Raw genomic sequence first — 26,733 nt, forward strand, 5'->3', positions numbered from 1 at the left:
GTTGCATTTTCTAAGTGTCCTACCAATAAAAAGCAGTCTTTGGTTAGCCTTCCCCACAACATTTCCTATGTGTTCCTCTCAATTTAAGGTGATTGTGATTCCTAGGTGTATAGTTGAATTTACGGCCTTTAGAGTTGACTGATTTATCGTGTAACCGAAGTTTAACGAATTGTTTTTAGTACTCATGTGGATGACCTCACACTTTTCGTTATTTAGGGTTAACTGCCTATTTTCGCACCATACAGATACTTTTTCTAAATCGTTTTGCAATTTATTTTGATCTTCTGATGACTTTACTAGTCGATAATTCGATAAACGACACTATCAACTGCAAACAACCTAAGACGATTGCCCAAATTGTCTCCTAAATCATTTATATAAATAACGAACAGCCTTGCGGAACGCCAGAAAACGCATCTGTTTTACTCGATGACCTTATGTCAGTTCCTACGAACTGTGGTCTCTCTGATAGGAAATCACGAATCGTGTACTGGAAATCTAGAAATGCGGAATCAATTTGAAATCCATTGTCAATAGCACTCAACACTTCTTGTGAGTAAAGAGCCAGTTGTGTTTCACAAGAATAATGTTTTATAAATCCGTGTTGACTGTGTGTGAACGTACCTTTCTCTTCCAGGTAATTCGTAATGTTCGAACACAATATATGTTCCAAATCCTGCTGTGTATTTACATTAATAATATGGGCCTATAATTTAGTGGATGACTACTACTAACTTTCCTGAATATTGTTGTGACTTGTGCAACTTTTCAGTCTTTGCGTACGGATCGTTCGTCGAGGCAACGGTTGTATATAATTCTTAACTATGGAGCTATTGTATCACCATACTCTGAAAAGAACCTAACTGGTATACAGTCTGGATCGTAAGTCTTGTTTTTGTTTAGTGGTTTAAGCCTTCACTACTCCGAGGATATCTACTTCTACGGTACTCATGTTGGCAGCTGTTCTTGATTTCAGTTCTGGAATATTTACTTTGTCTTATCTGGTGAAGTGATTTCTTAAGGCTGTGTTTGGCAGCACTGTCGTCTATTGTATTTTCATTGCTATCGTACAGAGAAGGCATTAATCGTGTCTTGCCGCTTGCATACTTCACATACAACCAGAATCTCTATGCATTTTCTGCCAAGCTTCGAGACAAAATTTCGCTGTAGAAACTATTACAAGCATTTCGCAATGAAATCCGCTCTAAATTTTGAGCTTCTGCAGAAGATCAATCTTCGAAATTTTTCGTCCGTTTAAAATCGGAATGTTTTTTTCGTTGTTTCTGCAACAGTGTTCTGATCCGTTTTGTGTACCATGGAGGATCAGCTCCGTCGTTTGTTAATTTATTTGGTATTAATTTCTTAATTGCTGACGATATTATTTCTTTGAATTCAAGCCACATCTGGTCTACACTTACAATGTTAATTTGGAAGTAGTGAAGATTGTCTCCCAGGAAGGCATCAAGTCAATTTTTATCTGGTATTTCAAAAAGGTACATTTTTCGTTTAGTATTGGAGGATTTGGGGGTTACAATATTCAGTCGTTACGACAACCCTGTGTTCACTAATCCGTATATCCGTTGTGATGCTTCTTATTAGCTCGGGATTATTTGTTGTTAAGACGTCAAGTGTGTTTTCACAACCGTTTATAACTGGTGTGGGCTGATGAACTAACTGTTAGGAATAATTTTCAGAGAATGCATTTAGCAAAATTTCGAACGATATTTTATGCATACCTCTGAATTTCATCACGTATTTTCGCCAACATATCGAGGGTAAATTAAAGTCGCACCAACTATAAATGTATGAGTCGTGTACGTGTTTGAAATCAGTCTCTAGTTTTCTTTGAAACTTTCAGCAATTGTATCATACGAATTGGGAGGTCGGTAAAAGGATCCAATTATTATTTTATTCCAGTTGCCAACAATGACCTTTGCCCACACTATCTCATAGGAATTATCTACCTCAATTTCGCAACAAGATAAACTACTTCTAACAGCAACAAACACGTCACAGCCAACTGTGTTTAGCCTACCCTGTCGGAGCAAAAATTGCGGCTGAACTTATCTCCGGTTTTATCTATTTGTATAAAAATTTCTGTAATAAAGGAAAACGTTTCATGTTTTAACCCTCGAATTAATTTGTTTTATTTGCATATCACTTCCTTGAATTCATAACGTTTTGCTCTCTGTTTTCACTGTATGATCTCTGAATTAACTGCACCTTCGGCACAAGGCGCGGGGCGGTGTCATTGCTGGTTTGCATGCACGTAACATCGGTTTTGGATTTACAGCAAAGTACACAGTGCAGTTCCATCAGTAACGCAAGGTCGTCTAGAATGTTCAATTAATACGTACTCCTTCGTTTTTCTGGGTTAATGATCTGAGAAGTTTCGTTAGAACTGTTCAGGTGACACGTGTTCTGACTCCAATCTGAATTCTGATTGTTTCACTACGCGGATGAAGAAAATTTGAACCATTCTTTATGAATGTATTCTTTAAAATGCATGTTGGCCACCAGGAAACTCCGAGAATTTCGAGTGCAATTTAAAAAAATTGAGAGACACAAATGCTTGCTATCTGCGACATAGTGAAAAGTAATTCATCAGAGCACACCACACATTTACCTTTTCGCTGTCTCTGACATGTTCCCAAAAACTGTGATGCTTTTCCGCATCCCAGGTGCAATGTGTGGAAGGTTGCTTCGTCAGAGAATAGAACATTCCTGAAACAGCTGGAGTTTTGCCGAGTCCGGTCCAACACCTCAAAAGCGAACACGAGGCGAAGGTGCAGGTCACCTCGCGAGACTGGTTTGATGGGGCTCTCTGCGATGGTATCTTGTGTGCCAGATTCCTCACCTCTGGGTAGATGCCAGAGCCTACATCCAGTAAAAACTGCTCACTGCAGGCATTTCGTCTCTATCTACAATGGTCATTCCCACACCATCACCCTCCATCCTTCCATCCTTAATCAAACTGACTATTCCTTGATACCTCACCATGTTTCCTATCGACTGGTCTCTTCTTTTACTCAGTGCAGTTTTCTCCTATCCTCAGCGTTCTTTTTCAACGCACGATTCATTTCGAGCCTGGGGAGAGGCGCAGTTGTCGTTCTGGTGCTTCATCGGTCCATGTCAGTTATCGACTTTACGTCCATACCGGTCTGTCTCCATCAGTAGTTACATGAGTACAGTATGAATAGACATACTGGAACAAAAACAGATATAGAGAAATGACTTTCACTTATATGAAAGTAAGACAGGGGATCACGAAGATAAATATTATGCCACATTCTAAAACGTAAGTAAATATTAGTTACAACACAAACTTAGGTTATTAAATGGACACCCCATTTTTTAAGCAGTCAGTAACATGACAAATCCCAAAAAGAATGGCATTGGTTGCATCGCAATCCGTCAATTACATCCCGAGAAATTGGAAAGCCAAGTTAACGCTTGAAATGAACGAAACGTGCCACCTCGCGATGCAAATATGTACCCCTACCGTTGCTCATAACACGTCTGCGACATAAAAATTGTTCCGAATTTATTAAGTGATTTTTACAGTTTTTTCAACGCTGATCTCGAGAAAAATCGTGGAAAAATTCCATCAAGTACAGTTATTTCACAAACTGCTTCTCTAGTTTCATCTTTTTTCGATATTTTGATAGTGAGTAATTAGGAGAAACCAGAAGTATTTCATGTAGTGCCCGTCTGTCGCGCTGTCCCTTCCCCGCCATCACCAAGCAGTGAGCTTCTGGTGTTGTCCTTCATTTCACAGTACCTCTTCACTCTGTGCTGTTCACGTGTTGTCGTTACTAGTGCTTTAAAGTAGTGACTGTTTTCTTGTCCTGTGGTGTTGTTTTGTGTACAATGGACAATGGCTACTAGAGGATGTATAAACTCACCAGATTGCTTCTGCTACATTTGTGGTAACTATACAGTTAAAACGCAACAAAGAAACATTTCCGATTTTGTTGAAAAAGTACATTTTGCCTATTTTGGTACAAAGTTAGGGGATCAAGATAAGCCTTGGGCCCCACCCAAAGTTTGTTCATTGTGTGTTGAAGAACTGAGGCAATGGTTTCAACGGAAAAAGCAGTCCTTACGTTTTGGAATACCAATGGTTTGGAAGCAGCCAAAAAATCATAGTTAAGACTGCTATTTTTGTTCTCAACGTACGAGGTTTCAATTTGAAACATATAAAGGATATTTCTTACCCTAACATTCAATCAGCCATTCACCCTGTTCCTCATGGACCTGAAGTACCAATGCCCTCTCCTCCAGATTCCTTCAATGGTATAGATGATCACGAGCCATTGGCTCAGCAAGGTGATCGTGAAGAAGACAGATATTGCCACTATCCTGCCACAGCCGATCTCATTCCTTTAATTAGAGACCTAGACCTTTCTAAAGGATCGGCATAGGTTTTAGGATCTAGATTAAAAGATAAACATATGTTGGCTCCGGGTACATCCTTTTCTTGGTATCGAACGTAGGAAAAGGAATTTGTATCTTTCTTCTCTGAAGAAGGTGGCCTGGTGTTTTGCAGTAATTCTCCTGGACTTATGGCACGTTTCAAAAGAGAATATTCTTCTGATGAGTGGAGACTTTTTATTTATTCTTCAAAAAGAAGCCTTAAAGCAGTATTTCTACACAATGGCAACAAGTATGCTTCTATACCAGTTGGACACTCTGTTCACTTAGAAGAATGTTACGAAAACCTTGAACTGGTTTTAAGCAAAATCTGCTATTCCGACCACAAATGGACACTATGTGGTGATTTAAAAGGGATTTCAATGCTTCTTGGCCAACAAAGTGGCTATACAAAGTTCCTTTGCTTTCTCTGTGAATGGGACAGTAGAGAGAGAAAGCAACACTACATAAAAAAAGCTTGGCCCTTGAGAAAAAATAGGTTGAGGTTCAAAATTTAGAGAGGAAAAGCCTTGTGGATCCCAAAAAGGTGTTACTTCAGATTAAGTTGGGGCTGATGAAACAATTTGTTAAGGCATTGCCAAAAGAAGGTGAATGTTTGAGATATCTTTGTGGATAGTGTAGTGTTGGCTCAAGAGTCAACACCGTGTCGCTACAGGAGGCCGAAATGCACGCGTCTAAACACACGCAGACCGGCGTGAGGTCTGGAACAGGACAATGTCTTGAGAATTGCAATAAAGTACGAAATTCTTGTAATACTTAACTTTAATCCATAATTGTAGAACATCGCTCTTGTACAGATATAATCTCCATTTTACTATACACTGGTAATGGCGTAGCAATTTACGTAGCTGAAGGTTATGCTAACTATCGTCTCGGCAATTGAGAGCGTAATTGTCAGTAATCCATCTCTGGCAAAGACGGCTGTACAACTGGGGCGAGTGCTAGTACGTCTCTCTAGACCTGCCGTGTGGTGGCGCTCGGTCTGCGATCACTGACAGTGGCGACACGCGGGTCCGACGTATACTAATGGACCGCGGCCGATTTAAAGGCTACCACCTAGCAAGTGTGGTGTCTGGCGGTGACACCACAGATAGTTTCCTGGTTTATGTGAGGCAAAGCTAAAGGAAGGAATCTTTGTCGGACCAGACATTACAAAACTAACGACAGTTCCCAACTTTGTGGACAAAATCGAAACAAAAGAAAAGGCAGCATGGACATCATTTAAATTAGCTGTTACCGGTTTCCTAGGAAACAAAAGACATCCAAACTACAAGACAATCGTCGCAGACATGCTCGGCAACTTTAAGAAGCGGGCTGTAACATGAGCATTAAAGTTCATTTTCCCTACTCACATCTTGACTACTTCCCTGCAAACCTTGGTGATGTAAGTGAAGAGCAGGGCGAAAGATTCCACCAAGATATCAAAGCAATGGAAAGAAGATATCAAGGAAGATCGTCAACATGATAGCGGACTACTGCTGGATGATAAAAAGAGATGATCCCCAACGACTCCACAGCCGGAAAAGCGATAAAGAAGCTTTGACAGAAAGCGAAAGCGTTATTATAAGGACTTAAGAGCTTAAAGAGAAATGGAAATGTACTGGAAATATTGTTTGCAAAATGACTTATAAATAAAATAAAATTTTATAACGTTGGAAAAAATGTGATAAATTGCTTAAATTTTATTATACCCAAAAATACTCCCTTTTTAGTGAGAAAACCTGATGTGATAGAAAAAAATGAATTGGATTTTTGAGATCAGCGCTGAAAAGTAGATAAAATTCAGCTAACAAATTTCAGACAACTTTCAAAAAGTTTTGTAGATCTGTGGTTCAAATGGTTCAAATGGCTCTGAGCACTATGGGACTAAACATCTATGGTCATCAGTCCCCTAGAACTTAGAACTACTTAAACCTAACTAACCTAAGGACATCACACAACACCCAGTCATCACGAGGCAGGGAAAATCCCTGACCCCACAGATCTGTGACTCGCGGTGTTATTGACAAACATATTCTTAATTTCACTGTTGCCACGAGGGCTGAAAGTAATAATAGGGTTTCCTGCTACAAACACTGATGTTGTGTGGATGTGCAACAGCTTATTTCAAGCTTCAGCTTCGCATTGCAATTTCTTGGGACGTAATTGACGTATTGTGGTGCAGCAACGCCATTCTTTTTGTGATTTTTCGTGTTAATGATTGTTTAAGAAAAAATACCGAATGTTCGTGTAAAGAAAAGAAGTTTGTGTTGAGACTAATATTTGCTTAACTTTGCGTACCGTTGCTTGCCTGTCTCGTAGTATTTACTTTTATGAGACCCTGCCTTACTCTGATACCCATGATAGTCGTTTCTTAATATCTGTTGTTGTAAGAGAGATATTAGCACCGAGACGTTTAAGTGGTCCACCCTAGTCCTCCACCACACTTGTAAACACAATTTCAAACAGCTCTATTCTGAATCGCTTTGAATTGTTTAAAAATGTGCTTTAAAATGAAAAGAGTGTATATGTACAGTATTTTAATATATCTACCCATATTGTAATGAAGAACCATGTAACGACTACTGGAAACAGACCAGGAGTAACCCAAGGACGAAAACTGGTACAGCCTAATGAAGGACTTGAAGATGCCCCCTCTGGCTCGAAATGCATCGTGCACTGAAAAAAAAATCAATATTTGCGAGTGAAGGACGCTTTTTCAATACAGTCACGTAGAAATACTGACAGCAGTGAATAAAATTAAATCAAAAGCTTCTACTCTCTTCTTGTATGCGCAGCTAACGGTCCATCCTTCCTTTGCTTTACACCAGAAAGACACTGCCAGAAAAGACTTCCTAACATTTAAATTTATATTCGATGTTAAAATAACTCTTTTTCAAAAACGCTTTTCTTGCAGGTTGTCAGTCTCCATTTCATATGCTCTCTAATTGGGCCATCATCAGTTATCCAGCTGCCCACATAGTAAACATTACTGCTACATTAAAGCGTCGCATTTCCTCATCTATTTCGCTCCGCATCAACTAACTCACTCGAGCTTAAATGCCCACTTTCTGATAGCTCCCTTCGGTTCACTTGATTGTCTACTCAGTGTACAGACGGGGATAGGGCTGACCCCAGCCTGACTCCCTTCCCTCTCACGGCTCCACTTTAATGTATTTTGTCTCTTGTAACTGTAGACTGGCTTGTGTACAAGTTGCAGGTAACCTTTCGCTCCCTGTACTTTATCCCTGCTACCTTCAGACTTTCAAAAGCTTTCTATTAATCTACAAATTCAATAATATTTGGTCTGTCTTTCTTTAACCTATCCTCTAAGACACGTCGAACGGTCAGCATTAATCGTGTGTTCTTTCATTTCTCCGGAACCCAAAATGAACACGTCAGAGGTCGGATGTTCTCAGTTTTTACCCTATTCTGTAAACAATTCGTGTCAGTATTTTGCAACCATTATTATTAAGCTGGTAGTACGGTTAAGTTCATAGGACAGACTGTGGCACATTTACCCTATTCTGTAAACAATTCGTGTCAGTATTTTGCAACCATTATTATTAAGCTGGTAGTACGGTTAAGTTCATAGGACAGACTGTGGCACATTTAGGCGGATTTTTTTTTCGGAATTTTTTAGATTTTTTTGGTTACATTTCTCGTGTTTAAAATTGTTTAGTCGTATAGCGTACTTATTAAAGTGTAACGTGGTATAGATATTTATAACTCAACTTTACATTTATGAGTGCAAAAAAAACTACAGGTTGTAGTTGGGTGCATAAATCTTCCCCGGGTATATGGCAGGTTTACGCATATCATAGAACACAATAACGAGTAGACAAAACAAACTATTAAACGTTTGAAATATGCTTTGTAGACAAATTTACAGACTTACAAACACCACTTAACGTGATGAAATACAGCAGTTTCGCTGGCGATAAACAAATTTTGCACGAACTTCCACCTGCCATCACAATATGACATACATAGAAGACTGCGTTTAGTTAAAGGCCCATTCATCATCACTTTCCGAGTTGTAATTTATGCACGCGAAAAATAATGTGTTTCTTGTCCACAGTCGTCTTAGGCCCGTCTTTTCGATCTAAGGCACTGGATACATTGTTGATATCATTTTGATTGGCTGTATCGTTTCAAGCAGTAAACATAAATGCAATATTCATAATTTTCATCTGATTCCTGCAGGTTATAAGAGGAAGGAAGAAGTACTTGACGGGAAATTCATTGAGGCGGGAGTGCTTGCTAACAGACGCTTTGGAGGGACTAATTTATGAAAAGAGACTGAGGGAAAGAAGGAGACATAAAATGACAAACGACATGAAGGGAAGTGAAAATTACGAGGACTAGAAGAGGATGGTAGGAGACAAGAGAGGATGAAGAGTTACCATGTGAAAATCTGCCTCTGGATGGGAAAGCAAAGATGACATCAGAAGTGAACCTATCCAAGTTTCTCGTAGGTCTTAGGCTTGTAAGTCCTTGCTCTCATAAAATTAATTCTTTCTGCTTGGCGTTCATTACGGTCAAATATCTTTTTAGCGATTTCTAACTTTCATTCTCTTGTGCGTTCATTTTTTAGATCGCGTTTCAACTGGTTTTTTCTTTCATTTTTCTTGAATCAGGAATCATGTAGGATAGTTCTGTAAAATAGTGCGTAAACGTGCCCAAACGAAACTGCGTCCACGTGCTCATCGAAATGTTTGAATTAGTTTCGAAACTGCACTACTAGCTTTCAAGATATCAAATTATACCAGCTGTCCTGTAATGTAAAATAATCTCCTATAAACCAACATACATTTCTAAAATGTAGTTTCCCCTTCCTGGGACAATGAATTCACGGTGTTCTTATTTCAATTTCCAGGAGTGTAAAGTAGGCTTCGATATTTAAGTAAAAATATTTACTCATATTGTACGAAAAACCAAATACACTATGTGATCGGAAGTATCCGGACACTTTCCTAAAAATGATTTACATGTTCCTGACGCCCTCCATCGGTATGCTGGAATTCAATATGATCTTGGCCCACCCTTAGCCTTGATGACAGCTTCCGCTCTCGCAGGCATATGTTCAATCGGGTGATCGATGGTTTCTTGTGGAATGGTAGCCCATTCTTCAGGGAGTGCTGCACTTAGGAGAGGTATCGATGTCGGTCGGTGAGGCCTGGCACGAAGTCGGCGTTCCAAAAAATACCAAAGGTGTTCTGTAGGATTCAGGTCAGGACTCTGTGCAGGCCAGTCCATTACAGGGATGTTATGGTCGTGTAACCACTCCGCAACAGACCGTGCATTACGAACACGTCCTAGATCGTGTTGAAATACACAATCGCCATCCCAGAATTGCTCTCCAACAGTGGGAGCAAGAAGGTGCTTAAAACATCAATGTAGGCTTGTGCTGCGATAGTGCCAGACAAAACAAGGGGTGCATAAAAAACACAACCACACCATAACACAAACGCCTCCGAATTATACTGTTGGCATTAACACGCTGGCAGATGACGTTCACCAGGCATTCGCCATACCCACACCCTACCACCGGATCGCCACATTTTGTACCGTGATTCGTCACTCCACATAACGTGTCTCCTCTGTTCAATCGTACAATGTTTACGCTCCTTCCACCAAGCGAGGCGTGGTTTGGCATTTACCGGTGTGATGTGTGGCTTATGAGCAGCCGCTCACCATGAAATCCAAGTTTTATCATCTCCCGCCTAACTGTCATAGTATCTGCAGTGTATCCTGATGTACTTTGAAATTCCTATGTGAGGGCCTGCATAGCCGTCTGCCTATTACACATTACGACCATCTTCAACTGCCGGCGGTCTCTGTCAGTCAACAGACTAGGTCGGCCTGTACGCTTTTGTGCTGTACGTGTCCCTTCACGTTTCCACTTCACCATCACATCGGAAACAGTGGGTCTAGGGATATTTAAGAGTGTGGAAATCTTGCGTACAAACGTATGACACAAGTGACACCCAATCACCTGACCACGTTCGAAGTACGTGAGTTCCGTGGAGTACCCCATTCTGCTCTTCATGATGTCTAATGACTACTGTGGTCGTTGATATGGAGTACCTGGGAGTAGGTGGCAGGACAATGCGCCTAATATGAAGAACATACGTTTTTGCGGGCGTCCGGATATTTTTTATCACATAGTGTATGTTCTTCGTTCTAAAGAGGTGCCGTGAAGTTCGTCAGATCTCTCAGTACATGGCAGTACTATTCATCCATTATCGGAAGAGGTCTAGCGACAACGGTTCCCGAGAAAATTGCTCTGCGTAAACGTGTCTCGTGCGCCCAGTACATGATATCACCTGCCTCATTTGGGATTTGAATTATTACATTCTTCTAGAGATCAGAGAGTGTTTTGATAGGCTAATATACAGTGACTACCCAAAACAATATGACCACTGCCCGCCACGATACTGAACGCCACCTAGTGGTGCACAAGGAAAGTACATAAAGGGGCAGAGAGGATTCGAAAATGCTTCTAGCGACGGTATTGGCCGCAAAGGAGAAATCCGCTGACTTAAGCGACTTTGAGAAAGGGTAGATCTTTATGGCCCGGTGCCAGGAAACGAGCTTCCCATAAGCAGAAAAGCCAGTCACATGAGCATGTGCTGTTCTCTTGACCGTCAACGGAAATTGGTAGAAGGACTGTGAAAGCATGAATGGGCGGCGAGGGGTTGGATCCTCGCCTCACTGATACGCGAAGCAATGGAAACTTCTCAACTGGACGGATGAATCACGTTTCCTGTCGCACCAGGTCAAAAGCCGTGTCCAGACAAGCTGTCATTGAAGCGCGCGACTACTCGAAATGCACGCCGCCACAGGTACAGACCGGCTGGGCCAATACGAGTATTACGGTATGGGCTCCCACGAGACCCGTGGCAGGAATCGAAGCAAGGCATCGTGACTGTTGTGGTCCACGTGAACATTACTGCAGGCCAAGTGCGCCCCTTGCTGCTTCCACAAGGAACACGAGAATCGGAACTACAGTGGTTGAGGAGCATGATACTGAACTCATACTGATGTCATGGCCACCAAATTCACCTGATCTCAACTCGACAGAACACAGTGTGGGCACTGTCGGATGCCAGCTCGCGCCCAAAAAATTCCGGCTCGTAATTAACAGAAATTTTGTGATCTGTACGTAGACCTCCGGAAAACTAGCAACGACTTGTGGAATGCATGCCACACAGAATCGCTACTGCACTGCGTTTCAACGGTGTACCAAAACACTATCAACCAAGCGGTCGTCATGTTTGGACTTATCAACTTGTTTTGCTCAGCAAGTTTCACAGTGTCCTCACAGCTGGCTTTTCCAGGGATCTCGGTGTTTCTGAGGGGAATGTCTTTTATTCCAGGCGCCTTTTTTGAGTCAAGTTTTTGAGTGGTTTGTCATCACAGAGCATCGCATTCCCATTTCATCTTCATCTACATATTCTTCGTTTTCCATTAAATTATTCTCAAGCTCCTTGCTTTTGTATAGCCCTGCTGTATGTTACTCTCACCTTTCTGCCTTCGCTTGTCTAGGAGGTAAAGACTTGTCATATGAGCCCTTAATATTCAGTCAGTTATCTTTTTGAAGAAATTTAGCAAACAGGGCCTTTTCGTATATCTTTTCTAATACCAAGACACGTGTCGGACTTTCGCGCATCTTCAATGAGCGTACTTCAATTACATCTTCCACAGCATAACGTTTTGTTTACAAACAAATCCCTACTATCATTTAGGAAGAAAAATACGAGCTCAGTGAGTAATGGACCAGGTTTGGGAGTGGTTTCAGTACTTTATAGCGGACAGGATTCAGTGCCTTGTTCTTAACAGATGTATGCAGACGATGCTGTTGTACAGTAGGAGGGCCCGCAACTCGCGGTCGTGCGGTAGCGTTCTCGCTTCCCACGCCCGGGTTCCCGGGTTCGATTCCCGGCGGGGTCAGGGATTTTCTCTACCTCGTGATGGCTGGGTGTTGTGTGCTGTCCTTAGGTTGGTTAGGTTTAAGTAGTTCTAAGTGCTAGGGGACTTATGACCACAGCAGTTGAGTCCCATAGTGCTCAGAGCCATTTGAACCATTTGACAGTAGGAGGTTGCAGCGCAACAAGGTTACAACACGTAGATCAACAGAGCATCAAAGTTTATTGAGTTGCCCGAAGAGATCCACTGCAGTCTATTTACTCTATTGGTGACAAGACACTGGTAACCGTAGCAACAGTAAAATGCCGAGAATTAATGGCTCTGTGCAACCTTGGGTGGAATGTTCACATTCAGAAAATTCAGGTGCCAGGCTAAGATTCATTGGAACAAATCTAACGTAATTCATAAACGACAGAAGAGATTTACATGTCACTTATCAGACGGGTTCTCGAATGTTGCTCATATCTCTAAGATCGTATCAGGTTGGATTAGTAAAAGAAATAGAGAAGGTGCATCGAAGAGCGGAGTGGTACACGGTCCAATCTCGATGATCCCGGGTCCGCTACAATAGTAATCAATGATCGCGTTGGACCAACGTGAACACGCAGGAATCGTCTGCTGCGGAGGTCCTTGTTCAACAATGTGCGCTGAGTGGTCTGATCCGAAGCACATGCGCGTCCACCGGCATTGTGCTATTTTGCCAGAGGTGCCACACAGGTATACTACTTCACAGAGCAGGCAAGCCTCCAAGCCCCCCCGTTCTGTGAAGAATCGTGAACATCCAATCACTTAGCGCTTAGCCGTATATTCGCTGACCTTTTACCACTTCCCGTAGATGCTCACGACAAAAGCGCGTGAACATTCCACCAGCTTCGCCGTTTGCGAGATACTCGTTCACAACCTCTGCATGACAATAATCTGCCCTTTGGCAAAGTCGCTTATCTCAGTGGAATGCTTGATTTGTAGCGCATATCTTCGCTAGGGTAATCCTCCATCCGTCTCTGGTCGCGTACTTACTTCCCTTAGTGCGTCACGTGACCTCAACGCCACCAGGAATTATGCAGCCTTGCAGCGGGCAGTGCTGATAATGGTTCATCAGTGTAGATGCAGATGTGGATTGCATGTATGGCTATAAAGAAGAGTACTCGTCCGGTGCAGCCTTACGCGATTTACGAGGGTCGTTCAGCAAGTTGGTGCTTCACATTCGACGTTTGTTCTGTGTACGGGTGAAGTTTCGAACCGTCCTGGCAGATGACAGAGCCGTAGTACACCGTCAAAATGACATCTACATACGACTCACATGACAAGGAGCGTGCTGTCATTGAATTCTTGCTTGCAGAAAAAGAAACCGCGGTGGACATTCATAAACGTTTGTGTGCCACGTATGGTGAGGCAGCGGTTGATAGGAGTACAGTTGGGCGATGGGTAAAGAAAGTTAGAGCCTCAGGAAGAGCAGAAACAGAGCTCCATGATTAGCGACGCTCGGAACGTCGTATCACAGCCACAGCTCCAGACATGCTGAATCGTGCCGATGCCGTTATTCGTGCCGACCGGCGCACCACGGTTTCTTTTTCTGCAAGCAAGAATTCAATGACAGCACGCTGCTTGTCATGTGAGTCGTATGTAGACGTCATTTTGGTTAGACACTTTGAAGATGACGAGAGTGCCAGTCATGCGGTGGAAACATGGCTACGCGTACAGGACAAGAGCTTTTACCAGCAGGCAATACATGCTCTTCCACAACGTTGGCGTACGGCCATAGAACTTGATGGAGACCATGTAGAAAAACAGGACATGGACAAATATTAATGTATATTGTCACCAAAGTCTGACTCTTAACAATAAATATTTTCTGAGGAAATAATGTGGGGCATTACTTATTCAACGACCCTCACACCGCCTTCTACAGCCTTCTACAGCCTCTCTCCTTGCTCACTATGAATGACAGCCTGCCAGAGGTTGCTTAAAAAAAGAGGAGCCTTTGTCCTGTGACATTTACTCCGAAACAATGGGTTGAAAGTTGTAACTGGGACAAAGGAAAAACTGGACTTGCCCGAGCAAGGCAGGACAAAATAACATGTATGTGCTAGTGGATGTAGCGAGGTTTCTTCTTGGTCCTGGCTCTTGACACCACATCTATGACGCATTGCCAATCACGGGGCGTGAAGATCGGATGATAATTAATCAGAGCTTTTTTAGTTACGACGTTGTGCATGTTAGCGGCTGCCCAACTGAAGTCATATGGTTGCTGGGGAAGAGGGTGTTTGGGAACATTGGGAGGGGGTAAAAGGGTATGGATGTTAGAGGTACGGATATGTACCACCTCGCAGCGACTGCGCTAGCATGTCCATCACCAGCTTAGCCGCTCGCTGGTTGTCCGGCAGCGGCAGGTGGTCATGTTTGCCATGTTTTGCAGCCTCCTCTCGGACCATAGCAGTGACAGCAGCGACTTGTGTTGCATCGTCCTCTTCTTCTGGCTGCTGTACTACCTCCTCCATTTCCTCAAAAAACTCTCCAGCAACCTGCGTTTCCGCGTCGGTCAGAGAGGCGGTCGTCTGTGTTTCTGCATCTACCCCCTTACCAATTGGGATCGGCGCCTTTCCTTAGCGAGTCGCAAGGGTCAAGGCCTCCGTCAGTTGCCACACCTGACGGCGCGCCTCTTCCAATTCCGCCCTCTCCTCCGATATGGTGAATTTAAGGGCGGCAACGGCTTCGTCGGTGGCTTTCTGTAGCTATTCTCGGAAACTAACGTAGTCGTCTTCTTCGCGGCGGCGCGGCCCGCTTCCCCTTCTTCGATAAGGAGGCGGGGCGGCCGCTTTGTCTTGTTGGGCCACTTCTTCAAGTTTAGCGGCCTCAGTCTTCTCATCCCGCTTCTGCTTGCTCCAATTCTTTATGTAGCTGCAACGACGATGGTTTACAGCGTGTGCGCCGCCGCAGTTGACGCACTTCGGAGCAGCATCTCGTGGCTTATTACAGTCGCGTGTATCATGTGCCTTCGCACACTTGCTGCTGGACTTTGCTACATGGCCCAGTTGTTGGAATTTGTAGCACTGCTGCGTCTTCATCGGCCAGGTGCTCCAGTAGGACGGCGAGAAGGCGAGCTTTTGACTTCCCCTTGGCTTTCGCCTCCCTTGCCATGTCCAGCCATGTTTACGACGTACAACAGCGACAGCGACGAAGTTAACTGCAGCGAGTCCAGAAGCGGTTTCAGTTTGTTCCATACCCCGAATGAAATGTAATGCATTTCTACAATCTTAGCGAAGAGGAGGTTCGTTAGTCTATATTTTGATATGTCTCACCTGTCTACTGCCGTGTGAATGTGAAATAATATTGTTGTGTCGTCGGAAAATTTACAATTGAGTAACTACATATGTTACATATATTGGCAGGTGGGCTGTCACGAGTTGTCGTCAGCCATGGGAACAGTATTTACTTTTAAGTAGTAGTCAGCTCTGTGTCACAGACTGACAAAGCCAAACAGCTGGCCGCGCTAACGTATCAGCCGGTAATCGGGCGGCGGCTGCGGCGCGCAGCGCACGCAGTTTACGTAACGGTAATTTGAATATCAATTTAGCCGCAGGCCGGGGCAGTCATCGGCAGGCGAGTGGAACCCGGCGACAGCGGCCGTCAGTCGCAAGTGGCGGTGTGCGCACGCCGCCGAGCGCGTGATGCAATTCCCACTGCAGTCAATGAAACGTGTATGATAATGATCACGCACGCGATGTTGTTTAACTGCCGCTGGGAATTTAAAACAATGGCTGGAGACTCATTGCAAATTAATTGTATTTATGAAGGATATTTGATGCATTCGTAGCCAATCGCTTTGGGATAACGTGTAATATCTGCTACGCAGGACTTTCGTGGACGAGTATGTAGCCGGTCACGAACGATAACACAATTGCCTTATGTAAAAAAATATAAGAATTGTCCAGACATAACAACTTTGGTAATTTTTCATATCTAGTCACATCACTTTACTGCAACACAATCTTTTCCAAGCCGCACACAACTAATGGTGATTATCATCAACGTCCTTTCAATGATAGATTTAGTGGTCTCTTACAGTCTACTCAAAGTACTTGTTTGGTAACACTCCACCGTAGACAAGATTCCTAAAAGGTCTACTCGGAGCTATCCTGTTGTTGGAAAAGAATTCCACAACCAGTATTTCGCCGATAAGGAGAGGAGAGGTCCTGTTTGCGCCTATATGCTGAGTTATGTCCACTAGCTTTCGTGTCTTATGGAGTGTGCGCGTGTGACACGCACAAGGGCTGGTCGAAACGTTTCTAGCCCGAGATAGTTACCGTCATGTCTCGCCCAAACAGCTCCACCTACACTACTGGCCATTAAAATTGATACACCAAGAAGAAATGCAGATGATAAACGGGTATTCAAAAAAATGGTTCAAATGGCTCTGAGCACTATGGGACTTAACTACTTTGGTCATCAGTTCCCTAGAACTTAGAACTACTTAAACCTAACTAACCTACGGACATCACACACATCCATGCCCGAGGCAGGATTCGAACCTGCGACAGTAGCGGTCGCGCGGCTCCGGACTGAGCGCCTAGAACCGCGAGACCACCGCGGCCGGCAAACGGGTATTCATCGGAGAAATATATTATACTAGAACTGCCATGTGATTCCACCTCTGGCCGTAATAACGGCTTTGATACGCCTGGGCATTGAGTTAAACAGAGCTTGGATGGCGTGTACAGGTACCGCCGCCCATGCACCTTCAACACGATACCACAGTAGTGACTGGCGTATTGTGACGAGCCAGTTGCTCGGCCACCATTGACCAGACGTTTTCAGTTGGTGAGAGATCTGGAGAATGTGCTGGGCAGGGCAGCAGTCGAACATTTTCTGTATCCAGAAAGGCCCGTACAAGACCTGCAACATGCGGTCGTGCATTATGCTGCTGAAATGTATGTTTTCGCAGGGATCGAATTAAGGGTCTGAAATGTAACGTCCACTGTTCAAACTGCCTCCAGTGGAACAAGAGGTGACCGAGACGTGGACGTGTAACCAATGGCACCCCATAACATCACGCCGGGCGAGACGCCAGTAGGGCAATGATGAATACACGCTTCCAATGTGCATTCACCGCGATGTCGCCAAACACGGATGCTACCATCATGATGCTGTAAACAGAACCTGGATTCATCCGAAAACATGACGTGTTGCCATTCGTGCACCCACGTTCGTCGTTGACTACACCATCCCAGACGCTCCTGTCTGTGATGCAGCGTCAAGTGTAACCGCAACCATTGTCTCAGAGCTGATAGTCCATGCTGCTGCAAACGTTGTCGAACTGTTCTTGCAGATGGTTGTTCTCTTGCAAACGTCACCATCTGTTGACTCCGGGATCGAGACGTGGCTGCACGATCCGTTACAGCCACGCGGATAAGATGCTAGTGATACGAGGCCGTTGGGGTCCAGCACGGCGTTCCGTATTACCCTCCTGAACCCACCGATTACATATTCTGCTAACAGTCATCGGATCTCGACCAACGCGAGTAGCAATGTCGCGATACGATAAACCGCAATCGCGATAGGCTACAATCCGACCCTTATCAAAGTCGGAAAGTGATGGTACGCATTTCTGCTCTTTACACGAGGCATTACAACAACGTTTCACCAGGCAACGCCGGTCAGCTGCTGTTTGTGTATGAGAAATCCGTTGGAAAGTTTCCTCATGTCAGCACGTTTTAGGTGTCGCCACCGGCGCCAACCTTGTATGAATGCTCTGAAAAGCTAATCATTTGCATATCACAGCATCTTCTTCCTGTCGGTTAAATTTCGCGTCTGTAGCACGTCATGTTCGTGGTGTAGCAATTGTAATGGCCAGTAGTGTAGTTGTAGATGAACTACCTAGTACTGCCTAGAGTAGACAGTGCGCACTGACGTCGAGCTGCACTCCACCACTGGCGACAGGCCGGTGCGCCAGAAAGTGGTGCCCGGCGGACACGGACAGCACGCAGCGACACGGCGCGTGTGCACAGTAAATTCCCACGAGAGCCCGCCCTCCAACTGAGAGCGCCAGCGCACCGGCGCCAGTAGTTCAGTGGCGAGCCGGCATTCACTCGCCATGACGGATTACCCAGCTTCCCTCTCACCGCCGCTGGAATAACCGTGCGCCGTCCTAGTACCACCGTATGTTCTGCGCTGCTATTAAGACGCGGCTGTTTGCGAAGAAAACTCTCCCGTTTGCAAATGGTGTAACACGTCTCACGTCGCTGTACCGCTGGCCAGCGAGGGCGCCAGTATTTGTTGACACAGCCACTGCGCCACAGTTGGCACAGGGGGAACTACATGTCTCCGTTCCAAAACATTACTGCGCTGAAGTGAATAGTAGCGCAATACTGGAGGCCTGCAAATCGTAAAAAGAAACGTGTAACCCACCGATAACGCTATTTATCGATTAATGTAGTATACTGTGCAGTAAATACGTCTTCATCGGGAGAAGTGGGGGAGAAAATTAAACATTCGATTTTCGTTCTTTTTCATAGAAATATATTGTATCTCCTGAACATGCATAAATAATATTTACTGTAGTAAACAGTTTCCTGTCATGTTGAATCATTTGATCAGGTATGTCCCGAAATACTTTACTGTGGAAGGTGCAGCTTTCCGCTGTTTTGTAGTTTTTTTTCCTTGCACGAGACTAATGACGAAACCGACAGGACTATTTCAGAAGTGTGCAAAAGTTAACAACATTTACACAACATCTGTACCTGTTGTTAGCAACATTTCAATTAGAGTAACTGCAGTAACTAGTGAGTGGTAGCGGTTAGAAGGCAAATTGCAGTGAGTACCCCACCCGTCAGATCAAAGGAAGAAAGTGGACTTCGTCGTATATGAGACATGGTGACCAATACATTCTGCTGTTTGTCCGAATTTATTTTCTAAGTGAAACAGTGAGCTGTTGTTTTTGGGATAGTGTAGTAATACTGTATTACCAACGACTGGTGTTGTATCCGAAATACATATTTGTGTTCTATTTGCACCTCACTTTTCATGTCAAAATTTTAAATACTTTTTTTCTATGTTTGTAAACGTTTTAGCACACACGCTAGGTTCCACATAAACTTCTCAACTTATTGTTACGAAACCTTTCCAGATTCCTCCACGCAGCTCCCTCCACAACAATTCGCTAACCCCTGTGCCAGCACTCATAAATATACCTTCCGTCGCCTTAATGCCACATACTTTTACACTGTTAAAATTTTTATTTGAGTGCAACAGTATTAGAACGTTTAGTGTTATGCAAAACCATTTAATGAAATCAGTTACAAACAAAAGTTTAGTTGACATATTGGAAAAATATTAAACCGCTGTTGTTAACAGTATCCGAAATAATGGATCGTGAAGTTTTCATATGACTAGTAGAGCGGGGTGCACTCAGCCCTTGTGAGGCAAACTGAGGAGCTACTTGATGGAGAAGTAACGGCGCCGATCTCCGAAAGTAACTATGGCTGGGAGAGCGGTGTGCTGACCACACGCCACTCCATATCCGCATTCAGTGACGCCTATGGGCTGAGGATGCGACGTTGGGCCTCCATGGCCTGTTCAAATGGTTCAGATGGCTCTAATCACTATGGGACTTAACATCTGAGGTCATCAGTCCCCTAGACTTAGAACTACTTAAACCTAAGGACATCACACACATCCATGCCCGAGTCAGGTTTCGAACCTGCGACCGTAGCGATCGCGCGGTTCCAGACTGAAGCGCCTAGAACCGCTCGGCCGCTCCGGCCGGCGGGACTGTACTATTGGGCCCTAGTAGTGTAGCGATCTGGCGAAAGCCACTACGACCGACATGGCCTGTTCGGCAGCATATATATATATATATATATATATATATATATATATATATATATATAACCAGGTCTCCTCTGCGGGTAACAGTCGATTGCCTTTATACTCGTAATCTTTATGCCATTACTTTTAATTCTTCCAAAAACTGTTATGAATTTCCTGTATGTTTAACCTGTCCTTCCGACGACTATCTCCGTTTCGATTTCTGCGAATGTTGCCTACAGATGTTCCGCTTTCGCTCGCTTTCGCTTGACATTGAATTCATTTCTGAGTGGCTTATTCCAGTCCTTTTTGTTATCAGCTCAAAATAGTCTCGTTTCAGCGGAATGCGTATTTGAATTTTCTTTCTTCCCTACAGACAAGGTTTCTGTGACTGCCATTATTTTCTAGTTTCAACTGGCTCTGAGCACTATGGGACTTAACATCTGAGGTCATTAGTCCCCTAGACTGAGAAGTACTTAAACCTAACTGACCTAAGGACATCACACTCACCCATGCCCGAGGCAGGAGTCGAACCTGCGACCGCATCAGCAGCGCGGTTCCGGACTGAAGGGCCTAGAACCTCTCGGTCACAGCGGCGCGCATTTTCTAGGTGTTTCGCCCCTTGTTTTTCTGTTGGAGGAATAGCTATGTCTTGTCACACGTTTGCGTCGTGTTTCCAGTTTTTTCGGGGTATCGACACTTCTTTTGATAAATAGTATTATAAATATTTCGTGTTTGACAACAGATCGAGGATACGACGCTCAGCCACTGTTTTCTAAGAAACTGGATCTTTCCAACGAGAGGACAACAATCTCATTTTTTGGTGTTATCTGTCCCTATTAGTGGCAGGTTAGGTTCAACATGGCTTCGTAGATAAGTGGGTAAGTGTCAGATCATTAAACCAAAGTTTCGGGGTAAGGCTTCAGCCAGTCATAGGGCTTTTTTCCGTTCTTGGCTCGTTGCACTTCTACCAGTATCTAGCTATTGTCAAAACTGCTAAGCTGCACCGTGGCTGTGAGTGCATGTTAAACACTAGTTTCGTATTTAATCGACTAGGTAAGTCACGTCATTTTCTTTTAATATACTTTTATTTTTCTCTCGTCCGCCCCGATAGCTGAATGGTCAGGGTGACGGACTGCCGTCCTAAGGGGCCCGGGTTGGATTCCCAGCTGGGTCGGGGATTTTCTCCGCTCAGAGACTGGGTGTTGTGTTGTCTTCCTCATCATTTCATCGCCATCCGGCGCGCAGGTCGCCCATTGTGGCGTCGGATGTAGTAAGACCCGCACCAAGGCGACCGGACCTGCTGCGTAAGGGGCCTCCCAGCCAATGACGCCAAACGCTCATTTGTATTTTCCATTTTTCTCTCGTGAACTTGTATAGTCAATTTAACTCAGTAAAGTGGAAGTGGTATGACATATGACAAAGTTCATTGCGGCCAGGTGGTAAAGGGAGGCAGAGTCCATGGAGAGAGATATCTTGCGTCCGACTGTTGCTGAATCTCGGTGCTGATAGGAGCCTGTTGGTTTGTTGTTATTAAACAGTTTGTCGACCGGTCAGGCAGCTGTCATTCACCTAGGCTCTTTTTGAAGCCTTTGTCTAAAGCAGTCACAAAAAATCTGTAAAATTTTCTTCACATTTTTGTATGTTCCTTGTTTTCTCATAGTTCCTCCAATATTATTATTACTTATTTATTTATTTTATGGCCTTCACTGGTCCACTCTAGTCATACAATTGTTTATAAAAGTTTTTGTTATTCAATAATACAATTCAGTTCAATAATTATTCAATAAGACAATGCAATAACACAGTGATTATGCAAGGATTATTACAATTTGTTATTGTTTTGCTCTTGTGTCTACCGAATATTTCTTCATTCTTTCACAACTTTTTCTTTCTCTCTTTATCTGAGGTAGCTCTACCTGTAGTCCTTTTATTGATCTTATATGTAGTCTGGTTTGTGTGTCTTGAGGCATTCTGGCTTTCTTTATTTGGTTTTTTAGGTCATGTACTTTAATTCGGATTTCTCTTTTATGTCCCTTAATTTTGAAAGCTCTTTAATATTGCTCCTACTGTTCTACAATTTTTCTATTAATCTTTAACCAGGTCTATTTTCAGCTGATCTTACGAGATGTTCAAAGAATGAGATGCATTTCCTCCTGAACACGCTGTTGATTTCTCATTTTTATCTGATGTTATGATATCAGCTAAATTTTTCAGTTTATCAATAATTTGTTGTTGATTTCTCATTTTGACCTGATGTTATGATATCACCTAAATTTTTCAATTTATGAACAATATAGATTTTTTGTTCTTCTATAGTAATTTTGTTTGTATGTAGTGGATCAGTTGGTATAATCTCTGTTTTCTTCAAATAATATTCTAAGCCCAATTTTGTCTGCTATTTCTTCTAGTACTTTGACTAGTTGACTGGTTGGCTACGAGAGCAAGATCATCAGCAAATCCTAAGCAGTTTAAATTTGTATCACTTTTTGCACTTTCAGTTCTTATGTTCTTTGCGTTACCCTTTTGCCATTATCTCATGAAGTATTGCATACACAGGTGAACAGTAATTGTGATAGGCAATCACCTTGTGCTACGTGTGTTTTTGTGAGGAATGGTTCAGAAATTTCTCCTCTAAGCTTCACTTTCGATTTGGCGTTGGCTACAATAAATTCTGTTAGTTTAAATAGTTTTTGATGGATTCCTAGATTCCTTGAAATGTCTACGGACATAGACTTACGCCTTCTTAAAGTCTACAAATGTTATTGCCAGAAATCTGTACCATTTCCTGTAGTATTCCTTAACCAGTTTCAAACTAATGACCCGTAATGCACAGTGTCTCCGTGGTATGAAACCTCACTGGTATCCCCTTAACTCTAGTTCTAGTTGTTCCTCGATTCTTCCGTGTACGATGTCGGAAAAAATCTTGTGTGTTAAGTCTGGGACGGAGATTCCTCTATAGTTGTCGTGACTGCTCTCATCCTCCTTCCTGTGTAGTCGGTGGATGATGGCCACGGTCCAATGTTCAGGGACTTGTTCTGTTACACAAATATTTGTTAGAGCCATACGTAAGGGAGTCTTGACTGTGTCACTTGAATATTTCCACATTTCAAGAAAGACCGGGTCTTCTCCAGATGCCTTATAATTTTTTTTTCTTTTGAGAGCTTGTCGTACTTCTTGGAAAGCTGTAGGTTCTAATATGTTAAGTTTTGTTTTTTAGGGAGTTTACTTTGATTTGTAAGCGTTAATTGATTTTTCGTAGTTCAAACCTTTATTATACGCTTTTGCCAAGAATTCAGCATTTTCTTTGTTATTGTGTGCATTCCTCCATCCCCATCATTCAAGATCAGCGTATGGGACTCATACTGTTGTATTGTTTCCCAAATATATTGTAGTAGTTCCTGGAACTGGCTTTGTGGTAGTTATCTTCAATGGAGTTTATTATGCCTTTATGCAATCCTTTCTTGATACAATGATTTCAGACACTTTTTTCCTTTGATTTTTGAAGCTGATGTCATTTTCTTCTGTTTTATGTTGGTATCATCGATCAGTTAAAAATTGTAACATCTCCATGTGTTGCAGGTAATAGGCGCTGCAAACTGTGTGGGTGGCTGTCCATGCGCTGGCAGATCTCTTATGGGTGTGTAAGGTCTGGTGCTATGATTGTTGTTGGTGCGAAATGGTCTGGTGTGATACTGTTTATGAGGCTCAAAATGATCTCCAAGTAGCCGAAAATGCAGATGACCCAGTCCATTACAGCCCACACCATTATGGAGCCACCGCCAGGTTTGCCTTCCAGAAGAGCTGCTCGGCGCCTTTCGTGTTGTCGACATCCTGAATGAGTACCTTTTCACTCTGACACGCCTTCCCTGCAAAACCGTGTCTGGACTTCAACTCGACAACTGCTTCCTCCTCTATGACGTCGTTCTGCTGGGGATCACAGGAACAGTGCATTGACAATGGCGGCGCCCTGTCGCATAACTTGCTCCCTCCTTTGAAAAATCTGGTCTTCCGATTGTGACCTGTTTACGTTATTGAACAGAAGAATCTTAAGACGTTTCACTGAGACGTCCTCCATTCCTTCTTACTCTAATTTAGCATACGCCATATTGTTCATTGGTTATCTCTCAATTTCAGTGTTACTTCGAATCTTCACACAATGTACTAGTATACTAAAACTAAGAGATACTCAGTTCTTAACAAATTGTTTGACAGAGACTCAATAGCAAATGGTTCCACTGATTTGCGGCATTTCCCCTTGTTTATCAAGTGTCTTCCTAACTAGTTGTTTTAAGACACCACCCAGAATTTTGTATTTCGTTCAGATGGCTCTGAGCACTATGAACTTCTGAGGTCATCAGTCCCCTAGAACTTAGAACTACTTAAACCTATCTAACCTAAGGACATCACACACGTCCATGCCCGAGGCAGGATTCGAACCTGCAAACGTAGCGGTAAGGCGGTTTAGACTGTAGCGCCTAGAACCGCTCGGCCACCTCGGCAGGCCAATTTTGTATTTGCAATAAAAGTTTCCCTTATGTCGTGTCAAAAACACACATCCTTAAAGTTATGGACATATAAAAACCATTCATGGTACTTCATATGCAACATTTTGGTCTTTAGTTCCCCTTACTCTTTTTCCTTTAAAAACCACTAAAGGCTACTTCTAGCAATGCTAGTCACCATTTTTTACGTTTGTTCAACCACATCGCCTTCCCTGTTCCCTGAGGCCCTGTGTGAACTGAGTCTTAATGATGTCGTGAGCTATTTAGTTGTTTCAGTCTCATTGCAGGAGAACCTTGCGACAATGTACCTTTTGCATCAGTAACTCTCGACAGAAATCATGTCTCCTCGAGTACTGACGGTTCGCTGCTAATGAACAACGTCCCCACGAAGCTTTCTCTTACCCTCAGTGTCTGTTAAATTGCAAGCATCATCAATTTTATGAACAGCCTGATCAACAGGTCAAATTCAAGGATTCTTATCAGTTCGATCATCAGCCGTTTTGAGGAGGCGGCAACATCACTGGTCGCGGTGAATCTGCATCTTTCATAAATAAACGCGCACATACGATTTCGTTATCTACAACATGTGCAGTATACCTGACATCGTCAATAGTTACCTGTGCTTCGACTGCAGTATCTGCTACAAAATTACTGTCTGCAGTTCCACTCTGACCGGCGCAAAAATCTTCGGCGCATGACTTCCTTGTACATCTTGCCCAGGTTCCACGGCCTCCGGATAACCCAGTTATCGCCCAGGGACGTAGTTACTACTCCACCAGTATCAGTATCACTCTTGTTGCTAGTCACACACTCAGTTACATCAGTGCCTTCACTTCGTCTGCCATTACAGCTGATTCGGACTCCACGTTTTCACGCGATATTTTGCGGTCTGATAATTCCACCTTATTTTCCCTAACTGCTACAACGTTCCTACTTTGCGCTTCAGCTACACTGAAAATTTCTTTCTCCTTAGTTTCTACTCCAGCAAAAGTTCTGTTCTCTTTAATCGCTTAATGCTTTACACAAACCTGTCATAAATTACTGGTAGATTTCTACACACGTGCCTGTGCCTGACGCATCAATCTTCAGATTCGTGCTGTATTTTCTCCGCCTCCTCTTGAGTAATTTTAGGGTGCAGAGTTGTCTTTCTCTCAACCCTTACTTCCTCCGCAGCATCCACCTCGTCTGTTCCCGCAGCTTGGACATATTTGCATTTGCTTGTTTGCAACAGATCTTCATCAGGTGCTAAAATTTACAACGTTTCGCCAAGGATAGCTCCTGGGGTATCGAAAACGAAATAGCTGACGCCTTGTTAGTTGCACAAAAAGCAACGGTCGATAACAGGACAAAACAAAATGACGAAGAAGACCCTTAAATATACTAAAAACATATTACATCTCATTATAACATAACATTTTCCTCCTGAGTGGATACGCATTCTTACTACATTACATACTGAAAAACAATGAGCCATACTCTGCTCATGACACAAAACATTGCCCATTCCAAAAGGCACAAACTAAGACTCTTATAATATTTTGAGGAATCAGCCTCAGTTGCACAAAATTTTCTGGTCTTTACCAGGTTTCGGCTAAATTAATCTAGCCTTCTTCAGAAGCATAAAATTAATATAACATGTCAGAGTAAGGCACAGTCAAAAATTAAAATTTAAAACTATAGTACCGTGGTACCACGTCGAATTAAAACTACTCCAGCCCGACATCTTTTCACCAACCGGTTGGTCGGCAGTTGCAACTAACGTTGGCTTCCTGCTGGCCGTAAATAGTCTTACCTAGCGTTATCTTTGAACTGAGACACATTCGCAGGTCCTTGAATTTTCACAAATCACACCTGTAGATTTGTGAGGCAGTCAGTTCACCTTACCACGCTTATACGTCGAAGCAAAAGAGGCCAGGAGAAACAACACGTTCAGTCACAACAGTCGTACCGTGAAAGCTGCAAATCAGATCTGGTGATAGTCGAAGCTGTGTCCTCCCGACGCCTGGCACCCGTTGACGTTCTGTAGATTGTAGGGGTTCAAAATGTTTCAAATGGCTCTGAGCACTACGTGACTTAACTG

General features: G+C 43.3%; 1 protein-coding gene across 1 annotated transcript in view; it reads left to right on the forward strand.

Moving 5' to 3' along the window:
* The first annotated feature begins 19,015 nt into the window (after window positions 1-19,015).
* The window catches only part of LOC124613294 (heterogeneous nuclear ribonucleoprotein C-like), an 820,630-nt gene continuing 812,912 nt past the window's right edge, over window positions 19,016-26,733 (forward strand). The window contains exon 1 of the mRNA XM_047141989.1: window positions 19,016-19,124. Within this exon, the coding sequence (XP_046997945.1) occupies window positions 19,016-19,124 (109 nt within the window). The remainder of the gene's footprint in view (window positions 19,125-26,733) is intronic.

This window comes from Schistocerca americana, chromosome 4 (assembly GCF_021461395.2).
Source record: "Schistocerca americana isolate TAMUIC-IGC-003095 chromosome 4, iqSchAmer2.1, whole genome shotgun sequence".
NCBI classification, from domain to species: Eukaryota; Metazoa; Arthropoda; class Insecta; order Orthoptera; family Acrididae; genus Schistocerca; species Schistocerca americana.